This window comes from Rhipicephalus microplus, unplaced genomic scaffold (genome assembly GCF_043290135.1).
Source record: "Rhipicephalus microplus isolate Deutch F79 unplaced genomic scaffold, USDA_Rmic scaffold_16, whole genome shotgun sequence".
In the NCBI taxonomy this organism is placed as follows: domain Eukaryota; kingdom Metazoa; phylum Arthropoda; class Arachnida; order Ixodida; family Ixodidae; genus Rhipicephalus; species Rhipicephalus microplus.
Window position 1 is genome coordinate 10,891,864 of NW_027464589.1, and position 16,261 is coordinate 10,908,124.

Consider the following 16,261-nt stretch of genomic DNA (forward strand, 5'->3'; position numbering starts at 1 on the left):
CTGAAGTGGAGCAGGCGCTCCAATGTACTTTGTCAATCACAGAATGTTTTCTGCAGGGTACATGGCTCCAGCTATCCGCTTCTAAATTTGAGTTGCTTCTATATCGACTAGTTCGACCCGGAAGAAGGAACGAGTCACCGCTTGATGAGGTGCAGATTACTATAACCACACGGGATGGGCAGTCGATTCCAAGAGTCAATTGTATTCGGGTGCTAGGCTTCCTTCTTGAATCTAACAGCAGATATTCGCAGGTTTTGGCTCCCATCACCTCCAAAACAGAGAACATGCTCAGACTAATATTGAGGGTTTCAAGCCGCAGGGGAGGGCTGAGGGAGAGCAATCTCCTTCGGCTCTTCGATACATTTATGATCAGCCACATTAATTACGTGGCATCCTCGCTAAATTGGTCTAAACGCGAGGAGGATAAACTCGACACTTTATTGCGTAACAGCATCAAAAGGGTACTAGGCCTACCTATGAGCACCAACATGGACCGGCTCATGAGTCTGGGCATGCACAACACCCTCACGGAGGTGACCGAAGCACAAACACTAGCTCAGGTCGCGGATTCTCCTCCACGAAAGCTGGGCAGCGTCTCCTACAGTCGCTGGGATATTATAATACGGCAGGGGAGGAACAGAAGATCTTCTTATCACAAACAATGAAAGGCACGTACGAGGTAGCACCCTTCCCATGTAACGTTCATCCATAGTACAATGTTGGCCGGCGGAAGGCACGGGCCAAGTCTCTTTTTGATTTCGTGGCTAAGTCCACGGGTAGTGTAGTTTTCGTCTATGCGGCGCAGTACGGCCACTCCGATCGTTTTGCAGCTGTGGTTGTTGATCATCGCGGTCGCGTACTCAACTCAGCTTCCGTGAGGAAAGCGTCTGCTTCCGTAGCAGAGCAGGTACCGATAGCCTTGGCGATGATAAACCCTTCGTGTCCAGAGATATTTACTGACTCCAGGGCTGCCGCTCGGGCGTTTGCCTCGGGGGTAATCTCTAGGAAGGCTGCCGCTATTCTATATTCCAGGGGTATAGTAGGCCACCACATAATCACCTGGTTTCCGGCTCACATGGGCTCAGAGGTGCATCCGACTCTTCCCAATGCCAACGAACTTGCCCATATCCGTGCACGAGAAATCACGTGCTGCGGCGGTCCGGGCGGGTACGGAGATGGGTTTGCGGATAACTTTAAAGATCCACTTGGCACCTTTAACGAAGTGACGTCCCATTATCAGTTGTCTGGGCGGGGGTACCCGCTTCCGCATTCCAAGCTCACTCGGCCACAGTCGTCAGTTCTTCGGATGCTACAGGCAGGTTCATTCCCATCTCGTAGCACATTCAGCCACTTTGCTGATGGCATAACTCCAGGATGCCCTAGTTGTGAGGCACATAACATAACGAAAAAGTTCCTAGTGGATAAAAGCGATGCTTTTCTTGATTGTTGAAATTTGTAGTTAATGATGTTTTTGTATTCGTTGCACCTTGTTCATTATTGTCCCTTGCCTGTTGTTTATTATACTCTAATTTGTCTTGTAGAGCAACACGATTTTCTAGTCAAGAAGTTTCTTGTTAATTTATTTGATAGAAAATATGCATTTGTTTGTATTCGCCACCACTCGAATAAGGACTGTTTATATTTCTATTCTTTTATTCACACTTCTGGCAGTTCCTGTTTGACTATGGTACCCCTGTAAAATAACACATGATGTTGTAATTTTCTTAGTACTCTACTTGCGGTATGTTTCTGCTTTGCTGCCAGAGTGGCACGACCAAGTCAGGCTTTTACTTAGCCTTTAGTCGTGTCCCCCAAGGCAATCTTGTTCAATTTTGCCTTGAATAAAAGCAAACCAAACCAAACCAAAACACTCGCTCACATGCTCTAGCAGTGCCCGGCGTTACATGGCACAACGTTCAGCACAAAAAAAGACTGGGAGAGGGCTCTTACAAGCCCCGAACTTCAGTCGAATACTCGGCAGTCCAGGAGGCCTGCGAACGGGTGGAAAACCACGGTCTTCCAGTCCCGGCATGACGCAGCCAGAAACTGCGGCGGACATCTCTTAAGGGGGCGTCTGACCAGTTCTCCAGGACCAAATAAAGATTATTTCACTTCACTTCTTTTGGTCTTTTCTCGGCTCCTGCAACTTTCAACGTGTTTAGACATTGTACTGGCCGGCTTGAAACGGCAGACTTGCCTTGTGTACTTGGACGTCGTCCCCTCCTCAAACTTCGACAAACACCTCAGGCACCTTGAAGCTGTACTTCAAGCAATCCGAACCTCCGGGCTCACCCTCAAACCAGAGAAGTACCACTTCCCGTATGTGGAACTCATGTTCTTAGGTCATGTGATAAGCAAGTCCAGAGTACGCCCTGACCCACAGAAGACAACAGCTTCCCACCACCCACCGACATTCCCACCACCCACCGACAAAAAGGCCGTCCGTCGATTTCTCGGCCTATGCGCCTATTACAAGCGGTTCGTCCCAAACTTCACCCAGATCGCTGAGCCACTCATTAACTTGACCAGGTCGGCCGTAGAATTAAAGTGGGAAAAGCCGCAGGAGGAAGCATTTTAAGAACTAAAACGACGCCTGCAGACGCTTCCGTTATTTGCACATTTCGACGAATTCGGCGAAACAGAAATACATACAGACGCAAACAGTGTAAGACTCGGCGCCGTTCTTGTGCATTGGGCTGATGGACATGAAAGGGTCACCAGTTATGCTAGCCGGTCGCTATCGAAGACAGATGCCAACTATTCTACAACAAAAAGGAGTGCCTTGCAATCATCTGGGCTACATCCAAGTTGTGCCTTTACTTTTATGGCAGGCCTTTTAAACTTGTAAGTGACCACCACGCCTTGTGCTCGCTGGCAAACCTGAAAGACCCGTCGGGTCATCTCGCAAGGTGGAGCCTGAGACTGCAAGAATTGGACATTTCCATCATTAACAAGGCCAGAAGAAAGCACTCCGACACCGACTGCCTGTCTCATGCCCCGGTCGAACCACCAGCGAAAGAAAATGCACATGATGACTGTTTCTTGGGAACAGTAAGTGCTGATGACTTCCAATGGCAACGAGCTGAGCCAGAACTCAGGAGCCTTGTTGAATATTTCGAGGGCAAAGGCATCGTTGCTTTAAAGGTATTCAAACGAGGAATTGAGTCATTTTTTTCTGCGAAATGGCGTTCTCCTGAAAAAAAAAAATATCTCGCCACTTCGGGCCAGCTACCTCTCCTCGTAGTATCATAAGCGCTAAGTCCCGAGATTTTGGATGCTCTACACGACGACCCGATGACTGGACACCTCGGCGTTTCTTGCACACTTGCAAGAATACAGGAGAAGTACTACTGGCCACGCCTCTCCGCTGATGTCACTTGTTATGTGAAGACATAACAAGTGACAACGACGACTGTCAACGACGAAAGACACTGCCGACTAGGCCAGCCGGTCTGCCCCGACCTATCGAACCGCCTCGCAAGGCGTTCCAGCAAATCAGCATGGACTTTCTGGCGCCATTCTCTACATCGAATTTTGATAACAAATGAATCGTCGTAGCTACCGACTACCTCACGTGCTACGCCAAAGGATACTGCCACCGAGGTAGCACAATCCTTCATCGAGAACATCATACTGCGTCACAGAGCTCCACAGGTCCTCATTACAGTGTCGCAAAGGCAATGTCTCGCGGAAAGCTTTTTCTTTTTCAACTACAGCTGGAGTTCTTTCTTTGCCAGATGCTCTTGTTAGAGGCGCTATTCAACGACTTTTGTCGAGCAGGGAGGCTCGAGGAAGAATGAGAGTCTCAGGAGAAAAAGCTGTATCCGGTTGGTCACGGTGCGCCCAGCGCCCCAAACCAGGCACTGCGCCGTGCTCCCGACCAGGCTGCAGAAATTAGGTGCCTTTCTCCTCTTTTAACTACTACCACCACCACCACCCCAAACGGGCGAGCCGCCGCTTGGTCCTCCAGGGCATTCGGGGACCGAAATTTGAGCACTCGTTTGTGCGTTAAGGCTGTTTTAGAAAATGTGTCCGTTTCAAGAAGCTGCTACAGTTTTGTTGCGAGACAGGCTTTACGCGACCATGAAAACTCGTATTGAAATTGGTTATCCTCGGCTTGCCTGATTGGTCTGTATAAGCCGTTTTTCGATTGGTGCAAAACAGTGGTCTTCCGCGTGGCCCGCGCACCCGTGAATGCTGGAAAACCCCATTTAAGCAGCGACTCTGGCCCTTTTGGGGGGCGAGCGGTCTCGGGGTCAACAGCACATCTCATCACCGGAAACCAGTTATGCAAGCCGAGAGGTATGCCATCATTTTCCATGTTTTGCATTTGTAACTTAGTGCATTGGGTAAATTCCAGTTGTATTAGATAAATAAACCCCCAATGAGTGCTCCCCTAAATCATTGTGTCGACTTGTCATCGCATGCCTGTGCGGAATCGCTCCCACATTTTTTCGTTTCGATGGTCTTCAGAAGTTCCTAGCTTAAACAACCCCCGAATTTTCGCTACAGAGTGGTGGAGGTTGCTCGGAATCGATATTACCACTTTAAAAGTATGCCCCGAGTCAATAACAAGCATCAGAAAGCAACCTCGGACTTCTCTACGATGACAGAACCCCCTACCTTTCTCTCCGCTATGTCTACCTACCAAGGAAGATCTTTTGCCGGACCTTCAGTTTTTAAAGGCACACTGGAGCAATCTATTTCAGAGCGGCTACTTTGCTACGAACATGTAGTGTCAGTGAGTAATTGTGACAAAGTCACAAAGGTTAAATTTTTATATTTGGTCTTAGACGGTGAACGAAAAAGTGGTGCACTACTCAAATTCTAACGGGTGCCCCAAGATCATCGGCAGATTGGGTGACACTCTTGAAAAGTTCATTCACAAGTTGCCACTCGATTGAGATAGCCCATTTGCATCCACAAAACTGGACCCAGCTGCCTTCCAAAACCCCTGAGCAGTATTATTATGATGTCGCAAAGCGTTTTGCTAGGCTCAACCCGTCTATAACAGAAGACGATCGGTTCCGACACCTTTTTTGCGGTTTGCGTCCAGATATTCAGGATGAAATAATAATTGTGAACCCGGAAATCTGCCCTGAATGCCTCCAGATTTTGCAGTGCATAAACCAAGCAGCTCTGATGAGCCGTGCGTCAGGGTCCCAGCCGATTTGCACGTACTATTGCCGGGAGAGAATCCCGACGGCGAAAGAGACCTAAAGGCAATTACTGACTCCATTGCGTCGATTTCTGACCGGCTCAAAAACATCTAGGACGAGATGTATCGCCCCCAAATGCCTTGGCCACCTAAAAGTTCCCGCGCCAACGACGGTCGTCCCTGATGCCAGATTTGCCACCGCATTGGTCACATAGTGTGACAGTGGTGGCAAAGGCTTCGAGATGACAGGAACAATCAAGCGGCACCTGTGGAGAACCAGAATGGACAGTATAACCCTTCGGGAAACGAGAACGGCCAGGTCCAGGAGGTCAGCCCCGCCGCCCCATCACGACATTATCTGAAAGTGAGGTGATCATGAGCCCGGTTATGCGACAGTTTGAGCAGGATAATGCCACCACGCTTTCTCGCCTTCCCCATGATTTTGTGCTCGTAAGCGAACAAACCCTCTTACCGTTGCTGGTTCTGGATCAGGGAAATGTCGAAAAAAGCAGAGAGAGGACTCGTGGATGAGAGGGATCATGCAACACTTCGAACAGCCGGGCGTTCCCGTTGTCAGAAAAATTAAAAGAACGGCACGGAGATTTTGGCTGGTCTATGGTGTATTGCATCGAAGGACGCAGGGGTTTTGGGATCGCATGGCACTCGTTGTTCCAGACAGCTTGAGAACTGCGGTTATAAGACGTTGTCATAAAGACATAGCGGCAGGCCGCCTCAAACTCCAGCAAACTTGGGAGAAAGCGAGGAGGTGCTACTTTTGGCCGGATATCTTTGCGCATGTACGCAATTACGTAGTGTGCTGCCCGGAGTGCCAGACGACCAAACCCGAACCCGGTGTCCCTCCGTTTTCCTCTTTGCACGGCAGCAAACGACTTTTGCCCATTGACGCGATGAGCCCCCAATCTCAATGCGAGAACGAGACAGTGCTGCACTGGCTTAACAAAGCGGGAAAAGATAAATGCAAAAGGAAACAGCAAGCAAAAAACATGAAGGCCTACGAAGCCAAACGATGCAATGAGGCCTATCGCGAGGGGGACTTGCTGTACATGTAGACTCTCCCACGAACAAAGAGAAAGACAACGCTTTATGGTAGCAACAACAGACCTTGCCATCTTTTGCGCCACGTAGGCGAAAACATCTGGGAGATGTTATCCCAAGATGAGCAAGAATGCCACGTTGTTAATGTTAGGTGTCCAAAGCCCTACCACGTTCGATCCTCTTCTGATGCCCACGACGCCGACGGTGAATCCGGTGATGATCAGGAGGTGCGCGATCGAGGTAGTGATGTGCCCGGGTGCAGTGCAAGGAGTATTATGCACGAATAACATCGAGGTCTTCACGTGCACAGGTGCAGTGCAAACAGTAATGAACAAGAATGGCATTCAGGTGTTGTGCGCGAGTGCGGTTCGTGAGTAGGTCAAGAACTCCGTTTGCAACATGGTGTGCGCGGCACAAAGGCCAGTGTTCCAGTACAACAGTGCGAAGGCTCCGACACTGACACTGAGCTTTACACCGACTGGAAGGCGTTTCCAAGTGGTAACAACGTGCAACAGAATGTCGGCGCTTACGACATGGACACTGAGGTGTATTGCAGAGCCGACGAGTGAACTGCATTGAGTTCTGTTTCGCGAAGATTTTTGTTTTTCATCTGTAGTTTTAAATATGTATTTGTTTTAAGCCTTTCACCTTTTAGACACATATATACGCATCTCTAAAAGAGCCTCCCCCACCAACTTGTTGGGTTCAAAGCCATTTTATGTTTTTTATTTTATTTTTTTCGCATTTTGCAGATAAAACAAGTGGGTCACTTTTTTTCGTAGGGGGCAGGTGTCGCGAGGGCAATGTCTCGCGGAAAGCTTTTTTGTTTTTTAACTAAAGCTGGAAATCTTTCTTTGCCAGACACTCTTGTTAAAGGCGCTATTAAGGACTTTAACAACTCGAGATAGCCTCGAGGAAGAATGAGAGTCTGAGGAGAAAAAGCTGCATTCGGTCGGTCACTGTGCACCCAGCACCCCAAACGAGGCACTGCGCCGTGCTCCCGACCAGGATGCAAAAATTAGGCACCTTTCTCTTCTTCCAACCACTATCACCATCACCCCAAACGAGCGAGTCGCCCCTTGTGCCCTTTGGGGCAATCAGGGACCCAAATTTGAGCACTCGTTTCCACGTCAAGGCTGTTTTAGAGAATGTGCCTGTTTCAAGAAGCTGGTACAGTTTTGTTGCGAGGCAGGTTTTTCGCGACCATGAAAACTCGTGTTGGAATTGGTTATCCTCGGCTTGCCTAATTGGTCCGTATAAGCCGTTCTTCGATTGGTGCAAACCAGTGGTCTTCTGTGCGGTCCGCGCACCCGTGGATGCTGGAAAACCCTATTTTAGCAGCGACTCTGGCCCTTTTTGGGGTCAGCGAACTCGGGGTCAACAGCACATCTCATCACCAGAGACCAGTCATGCAAGCCGAGGGGTATGCCATCATTTTCTGTTTTGCATTTGTGACTTAGTGGATTGTGTTAATTTAAGTTGTATTAGATAAATAAACCACCAATGAGTGCTCCCCGAATTCATCGTGTCGACTTGTCATCGCGTGGCTGAGCTGAATTGCTCCCATACTTTCTCGTTTCGATCGTCTTCAAAGGTGCCTAGCTTAAACAACCCCCGAAGGTTCGCTACAACAGACAGAGGTACGGCCTTTACGGCGGACCTAACTCAGGCGATTCTGAGGTACAGCCAGACAAATCACCACCGGACCACCACCTACCATCCACTGACCAATAGCCTCATGGTGCGCCTTGATAAGACCACCGCTGATATGCTGGTTATGTACGTCGACGTCGAGCACAAGACGTGGGATGAAATCCTTCCGTACGTTACCTTCACGTAAAATATGGCCGTCCAAGAAAGGATGCAGATGCCTCCGTACAAGTTTGTCTATAGAAGGAGCCCGGCAACGACGCTGGACGCTACGCTTCCAAACGTTTATTTATTTATTTATTGATACTGTTAGCCAAAGGCCGTTACAGGGTGGGGTAAAGAAATACACTTCACCTGTTGACACAAGCACTACAAAATGAAATCAAGAAAGACAACACAACAGGCAGGTTTTAACAGAGGACCAATCTAACAAAGAAGGCAAATAAGGTTTACACAGTAGTGATCAACGATTGGCATGGTACGTTGCTCACGAAGAGAACTTCGACGTCACTGCCTACCTTCAGTGTGCGCAAGAAGCTTGTCAACTCACCCGCCTGCGCATCACAAATCATCAGGCTACTGACAGCCACCGTTACAATCCCCGATGAAGCTTCCTTCGTGCAGTACCTGCCCAGGGATCGTGTTTGGGTATGGACGCCAATTCGCCGACGTTGGCTCAGTGAAAAACTTTTGCGACGGTACTTCGAACCGTACAGAGTAGTCTGACATCTTGGCTCACTGGACTACGAGATTGTTCCCGACGGCATTACGAACTCTCAACGATGCCGTGCTCGACCTAAAGTCGTCCATGTCGTGCGCCTCAAGCCATTTTATGCGTGAACCTGAAGACTTATTCTTTATTTTCTTTTTACTGTACTTTGGTCTTTTGTTACAGCATCGAGACGTTGCCTGTTTCTGAGGGGGCAATGACGCATTCCTTCTTTCCGGTTGTGTTATCGCCCCGTTACACTAGAATCAGCGCAAACCACATCTACGGTGTTAGAAAAGCATCGAGGCAGTAGTAGATTGCTTTCTTAAGATTACGCACACTTTGTGAACCTTTCAGATTATTCTGAAGCTTACTTTGCCGTCAGCGATAGCCCTAGAATGTTCGATGGCAAGTGTATAAATGACGTTACGCTTCGCCGCTTGTCAGTTGATCAACAGCCGACGCCCTGCTCGTTGCTATCAGTGCCAACTTCTTGCTGAATTTTGACTTTCTTTTTACGTGGGCACAAGTTCGGCCCTCTTAAATAGTTCATTATTCCACCTGCAGTCTGCATCCTTTATTCATGTCACGACCCCATGACAATGTGCTATGCCAAGAAGTAAGAATGAGTGAACAGTAGAGCCTTCCCATCGGGTAACTTGAATGAACCATTGCTTCTTGCCTACGGTGTGCGCGCAAGGAGCGATGAGCATCGATCCGACGGGCTTTCAGCCAGCGGTGCAGCGCACACGAGCCACAGCTGACAGTTGCCGGGTGCACTTGCCAGCACTTCCCTGAATCATACGTAGAAACACAGACTTGTTGTTCGGTGTGCGTTCATAAAGTAACAAGATGAGACACATTTGTGCACATGCAATTTGGTTTTTAGCTATCGGCTATGCAGCTCCAGCTATCGGTTTACAGCTTAAAATCGGCACACTCTGAAACGGCCGCTGCATTATTGCATATCGTCGCTTGCGCACAAAAATACACCTAATTCAATCAACTACGTGCGTACTTATCCAGCATTACAGTCGATATAATACTTCGGCGCACGTCAACCAGCACAAAAAGTGAGTAACGGCTATTGCACTCGACAATAAATCATCTGCCCCAGGTTCTCGGTAATTTTTGTATGTTTTCCTTTGTATGCAGCGAATTCTGAAAAAAACTTCGCCTCTTGGCACTAGGGGCATGTAATACATGGACGCCAGTAGTTCTCATATTATAAAGACGCAATGTTTAGTTAGAAACGGAAATCACCTGTGTGTTCAAACAACGACCCATGAAGCGGAACAGCAAGCCTACTTTTAACCAGTTTTTTTTTCTTTTACCACACAGTGAGCATGGCACGACATGGCCTAGTGAACGTGGCACAACATAACGCCTTGTCATACGTAGGTGGGGTGTTCGAACTCCGATTTAGAAATTTTTCTTTAAAGTATGCGGTGAGATTTACCTTACTTTGGCAGCAATTAGTTTGTGCGGTAAACTAACTTTTGGCGACGCTTTAGATGTTGCCGCTGTTTCTTGCTTCGAAGGTGTTGTTAGTGATGCTTTGGGAACTAAACGTCCATGATCCCACAAGCATGCCTTAGTTATCACTAAAAGTTATCCTATTACTTGACACATTAAACTTACATCTGAGGCGTCTACCCTCAGAGGCGTATGGCTACGAGACAGTTATATTGCTTTGCGGTGTCGGTAGCAACATGCAAGCGCTAGGTCTATGCACGAGAGTTGCATTGATTGGAAACTCCACTTGAGTAGCAGAGAGTTCGCAGACTCTTTTACTCTGCAATCAACGAAAAAGTATGTTTCATGGCCAACTCTGTGCTCTACTCCCTCGCGGAGAACTCTTGGGAAAGTAACACAGTCCCTTTGCTTTTGCAGTACCCCCTCAAACTCTGTGAGTGTGTAAAGCGGGTGGAGAGAGCACTTACTTCACTCTGTGGCGTGCACAACTCAGCGAGTGAGCGTGCAGTGCGTGCGGCACAGCGCGAGCCACACGCAGCCGCGCCTGCATTCCCGCTTCACCGGAGCGCACACCTGTTTTGCTTGGCGTGCTTGCCCGGTGTGACAAGTCCCATGAAGTAGGGAGGCGATCGCCGGGCTAATTCCAAAGGCTGAAGTACCCCCCCCCCCCCCTGAAATGCACCACGAGAGCACGGGAAACTTAGTAGTGGTCATGTGGCGCACCAGCAGACGCCGGCTGTGGTCTAATGAACGAGTGAGAGTCGAGAGTTGATAAACAAAACAAAATTATGCTCTCAATTATGGCAGATCAAACTATACACAAATATGCACACTCGGCCATAGTTAAGTACAATATTTCATCAATCTAACAACAGACAACACAGTACAATCAGATACACTCAGAGCAACGGACACAAACAACAGTACGGGCTACAATTCAATCGCATGCATCAAACAACCAAGACACTTATTCGGTCCAAAGCTCTTGAATCAAAATTGAACGCTTCTTTGCTAGGAAAGACTCACTCAAAGTCCAGCGCTGTTGTCGATGCGCTGCCCCCGAAGGTTCTCTTTCAGGAAACCATGTTTTCAGATGTCCACACTACAAGCACCAAACTTCTTCGCCAGAAACACGTCGGCTTCCCACGCGCTGCGATTGCAGGATGCGTCTTCGCTCTCCGGTGGTAGACTCACACTATTCTTCTGCTGGTAGCACGAGCCTTCATCCTTCAGGCAAAAACCCTCTTCATTACATGCTTTGTAACTGACTACAAAAGCCTTCACCAAAACTAGGTGGAAAAACCCTACGCACACTTGCGCAAAACTTCCTTCATCTCCTGCCTATATGCACAGTGGCGTAAACTGTCTTCGTCTCCTACCTACGCACGCTGGCGTAAACTGTCTTCATCTCCTCCCTACGCACACCGGCGTAAACTGTCTTAATCTCCTGATTTCCCTTCTCCACTGCTCGCTTAAATATCTTTCACGCAAGATTCCAGAAAATTCCAATTGGCGCGATGCACAACCAAGGCTGGTGAAAGGGTGAGGCGTTTAGAGGGCCATCTGTGACACGTGACGCAACTCTGCATCACCACGCCCCTTTCCTTCGAGATCTTTCCAGGGCTTGCTCGGCGGCCGTTGTGAGGAGGTTGGTCGGCGAAACTACGCTTCCGAGAGGGGAGACACGGCACGCCCGGGGAGGAGTCTTTGGATGCTTGTTTTTTTTCTCTAGCGTTGACCTTGACGAATCTTTCTGGTGCCTGGTATCGTCACCATCGTTGGAATTCGGCGGCGCGCTTTTCTGAGCACTTGTTTGTGACACCCAGTGCAGGGAACTTTGACGGCGACGGCGTAGCGCACACCTAGGCAGATTGGCTCCTAAATTTAAAACTAAGCGACTTGAAAAATGAAGTGTCGTGGCTGGTACAAGCACGTTGTGGTGCTTTCACCAGATTACCTGGACCTTCAGGTAAAGTGACACAGACCCATATCGTGTACGGACCTCCAGTCACTTGACAGAAGCCATCGCCACACCCTATGCTGCACACGGAGAAATCTCTGTGCACACTTTATAAGAATGAGGGTCGGTTCACACTAACCGGCAACATTTTGTTTTTCTGAGCACCAACGGACATCTTGTGGCACGCTTATACAACTTATGGCATTTCTATAGAAATGTAGCATGATGCAGCAGATATAAATTCTTAATACTGTTAGTGCAATCCCTACAGCAATCACATTCCTTTTGAACTAATATTTATGTTTTTGGCTGAGATTCGCCAATATTTATGTTTTTGGCTGAGATTCGCCAATATTTATGTTTTTGGCTGAGATTGGTGGACTGAGTAGGTATGTCTAGCTTGAGAGGCTGAGACTGCCTGAGAAAAGCAAACTCTGTCTTTCAATCGATAGACTTCCTCAGCTCACCCAAAGTTGGCAATTAAGCTTGCCACATGGGCGTAAAACATGGGCAGTTTCTCCCACACCAGGCTTCCTTCCCTACCCATCACTCTACTTCACTCTCCCTGCACTTCTTTCGCTTTCTTTGCTACCTGCTCTACTCTGTAGTGAAGCTCGGCCTTGGAGCATAACTCTCCATGTTTTTTCGGACCTCTACCTTGATTATATTCACTGTTAAAAAACAATCAATGCTTACCTCAAGCGTTCTGCATCATGTGTTGTCGGGAGTCTGTTCAGCCAATCCGCCAGGTCGTCCCGCCCATGTTGTCTCGCGATGACAGAAGCTTTGGCGACCAGTGATGGTGTGCACATCTGGCTCGCCAGCTCTGCTGTCATCTTCAGTATGCGGTGTTCCAAAGCAAACTGCATCAGTAGACCAACCATCAAGCTTAACACTAGAATACAAATCTTTGTCAAGAGGCAATTTTCCGCAACGCTTGGATTACCTGGCCTAAAGTGTTCTGTAATCTCTGCAGCAGGCAGCTCAAGATACATTTCTAAAACTTGTTGCTAGGCGGTATAGTACATGCTTGCTTGAATACAAGAAGACTCGTTCGTCACCACTAAGAAAAAGCTTGAGGTAGAATGGAAAACATGCATTGTTTTGTCGATCCTTTCTTTCTTGAATTTCATGCGTATTTTTGTAATTGAGCAAGTTTTACGTGTGCCAATATAGTGATAGCTGGACCTCTTGGATTTACCACTTCTCGCTACCCGCAGGCTGCCAGAGTCCGTCAGTTAGATCATCTTTATAGGGTTGTTCCGTCCCACTCCACCCGTCGGTCTTCATGTTGGCGTTCGCTTTTCTCGGGTTGGACAGTTCTGGCCAAATAGTTTCTTAAATATACTCTAGAGGGAAATCTGGTGCTATTGCCTATTCTTATTCAGACTGGCACGGTGAATGGACATGTTCTGCGAGGTCTTCCGATGGCAGATAAGTTATTTGTACGTTTTGAGCTCGCTTTTATAATTAATAATGTTGTAGTGTAAACCTTTAAAGCACTTATTGCATTATACGGCTTTTGGAGGGGTCAGTCACCTGGTGTTCATTAGTTTCTGATTGTTTTTTCTTCTGCCACCCCGTGATGGAGGTGCACCTACATAGAACATGCAGATTTTTGTAGTAGAGCTTCTTTTCTCGCCTAGGGCTCGGTTAGTCGTAAGCCGCGTTTTCTAATTATCGATTGGGACAATTTAGCAGGAGAGTTGGTGTGAAAAGAAATGATTAAAAATACTATTATTCAAGATGCAGAGTGGGTTTCAAAATAACGGCTAGTGCGGGTGCGAATGCAAAGGAGGCCTACGCCAAGTGTAGGTAATGTGAGGTCGAGAAGAAAATGGGAAAAATGATGGTTGCCCAGAGTGAGCAGCTGATGAGAATCACTGAGCTGGAGGCTGTGTTGGCGACAAAGCAACAAAAAGCGAGGGCTATGAGAGAAAAAACTTCGGTCAGCTGAGGAGGCACTAGTGAAGGTGAACAAAGAAGCGGCCGATAGAGAGAACGGTAGGGCGCTGACATTCATAAAGGTGGAGAAGGAGAAAACACGTTAGAAAAAAGACAAGTTCAGTCGGTTCAGTGGTCACAAGACACATCTTCAGCGAAGTAGTATTGGAGTAGGGAGGGGAAGAAGGAACCAGTGTCACAGATGGAAGTAAGCTGCAGTCAGGACACTCGACGAAAAGTCACAGCACATGATAAACACCGCGGACTCAAATATAAATCGTTGCGCAGAAGCAATCAAAGAGAGTGTAAGAGGCGACAAAAAGGTTTCAGTAGGGGCGTTTCCAGGACATGAGCTGGAAGGGGTCATGAGCCAGGCAAGCGCGAAACTCACAACTAAATCTAATGAAGGAAACCTCGTGATAATTGCGGGCGGTCTAAACGATGTCCTAAATAAACAATCGGCCCGACTAGCGACCACACTGGCGAAAGGGATCGATGACATGCATGCCATTTCCCCTCAGGTACAGGTAGTGGTATGCACAATACAGGAGGTGCCGGTGCGCGACGGCAACCTGAAAAGAGCGGTTGTAGACGCAAACAAAAAAAATATGACAGATGAATTGAGAAAAAGGCTTCCATATAGTGAATATAAACAGAGAGGTCCATAGGTGGGGCGGTTTTGAGCGAAACAGAATTCACTTCGATATGAGGCTACTAGGTCATGAGGTAGGGTGGTGACTTTCAAGCCACGCGCTAGATTCTTTAGGGATACACGGGCCCTTCGGGGTTCAATATAGCTAGTAACAAGGAGAACAACCAGCAGAACTTTTAGACAGGTGGTATACACAGATACAATTTCAAAGTGGCACCAATATCTAAGACACGTAGAGTCTGGGGGAGAAATCGACATAGGCACGAGGGCCGAGAAAGTTAGGACGTAGGGTATATTAATAATTATACGCAAGAGCCGCTAAACGCAGCTGCATGAAAGACGGGAACGAAGTCAGTTTTTGGTTGATGCGGGACTAGTGCCATCTTGCTCGTCGAGTTCTGTGCGTTGTGAATAGGGTATTAAAGAAGTTACTTGTAACATTATTGGTGGAGGTGGACGACCCTCGTACCTCGATAGAGATGCACAGCGGTAGCAACATCAGCGACCCTTGGACAGCTTCGACTGCTGGTACTTCCATTACGCCGCGCTCATCGGTCCAAGCCACTCCTTACGTCACACCCTCGCACCTCCAGGATTCTGGCACTTTCTCCGATGATGAAACCATAGATCTTGACACTTGGCTGAACCGCTACGAGCGCGTCAGAGCTACTCACCGCTGGGATCTCACGCTCATGCTCACCAACGTGCTTTTCGGCCTTGACGGCACTCCCCAAACATGGTTTCAAACCCACGAAGCCGAAACAACGAGAGACAACAGCAGCATACCAAGCCAAAAGGAAACATCAGTCAAGAAGAAGGTCAGGAAACAGAGAGGGACGTGTGGAAGATTGGAATGCTCACGAAATCATCATTAGAGACGTACCGACCCTTCAAGCATCAAATTGCAAAAGAAAAATCTACGATGCTTCTTGGAGTGGTTCTTTGCTGTTCAAGGCCCGAATGCGAGTTTTATTTTTATTTACTCATACTGTTGGCCTGTCCGCCGTTACATGGTGGGTCAAAGGGGGACATTTGCATGGTCAACATCGTGTGACTTGAGAAGAGAAAAAATAAGAATCCATATTACATAAGAAAAAAAAACACAAGTGTACATAAAGAAGAAAGAAACCATACTACATAAGAAACCGTACATAAGATACCACACACAAGAAAACATAAGCGTACATAAGTGAAATAGTTCCTGTATACATGATCAAATTATACGACATCATAAATGCACCGTTAACAAGCGATATTAGAAAATATAACCGACCATTACCATACAAAAACACACAGCAGTACATGCGAAATAAATTGTACATACACCGATCAAACAATACAAAGCTAACAACACAATGCAACAACTGAACTCGGACAACCACTAAATAGACAGCATGCGTAAAGGCGTGCGTCTTTAATGACCTACTAGGTTATTTTCAAACTGTTCTACACTATTACTTTGTCGCGATTGTAGTGGCAATTGATTCCATTCTTTGATGGTTCTTGGGAAGAAAGAAAACGCGTAACTGTTAATGTGCATCTGAGGTATTTCGAAAGTACCATCTTTGATTGATTCTTTGCAATGCTCTATCTTGTCGTGCTATCAAGTACTGACTGCTGTTAATGATGAATTAGTTTTTAGAGAAGGGTAAAAAT

The 16,261-nt window shown here is 47.5% G+C and overlaps 1 protein-coding gene across 1 annotated transcript in view; it reads right to left on the reverse strand.

Moving 5' to 3' along the window:
• Positions 1-16,261, reverse strand: part of LOC119167796 (WD repeat and HMG-box DNA-binding protein 1) — a 465,682-nt gene that overhangs the window by 173,944 nt on the left and 275,477 nt on the right. Inside the window, exon 11 of the mRNA XM_075883385.1 lies at positions 12,706-12,872. Within this exon, the coding sequence (XP_075739500.1) occupies positions 12,706-12,872 (167 nt within the window). The remainder of the gene's footprint in view (positions 1-12,705; positions 12,873-16,261) is intronic.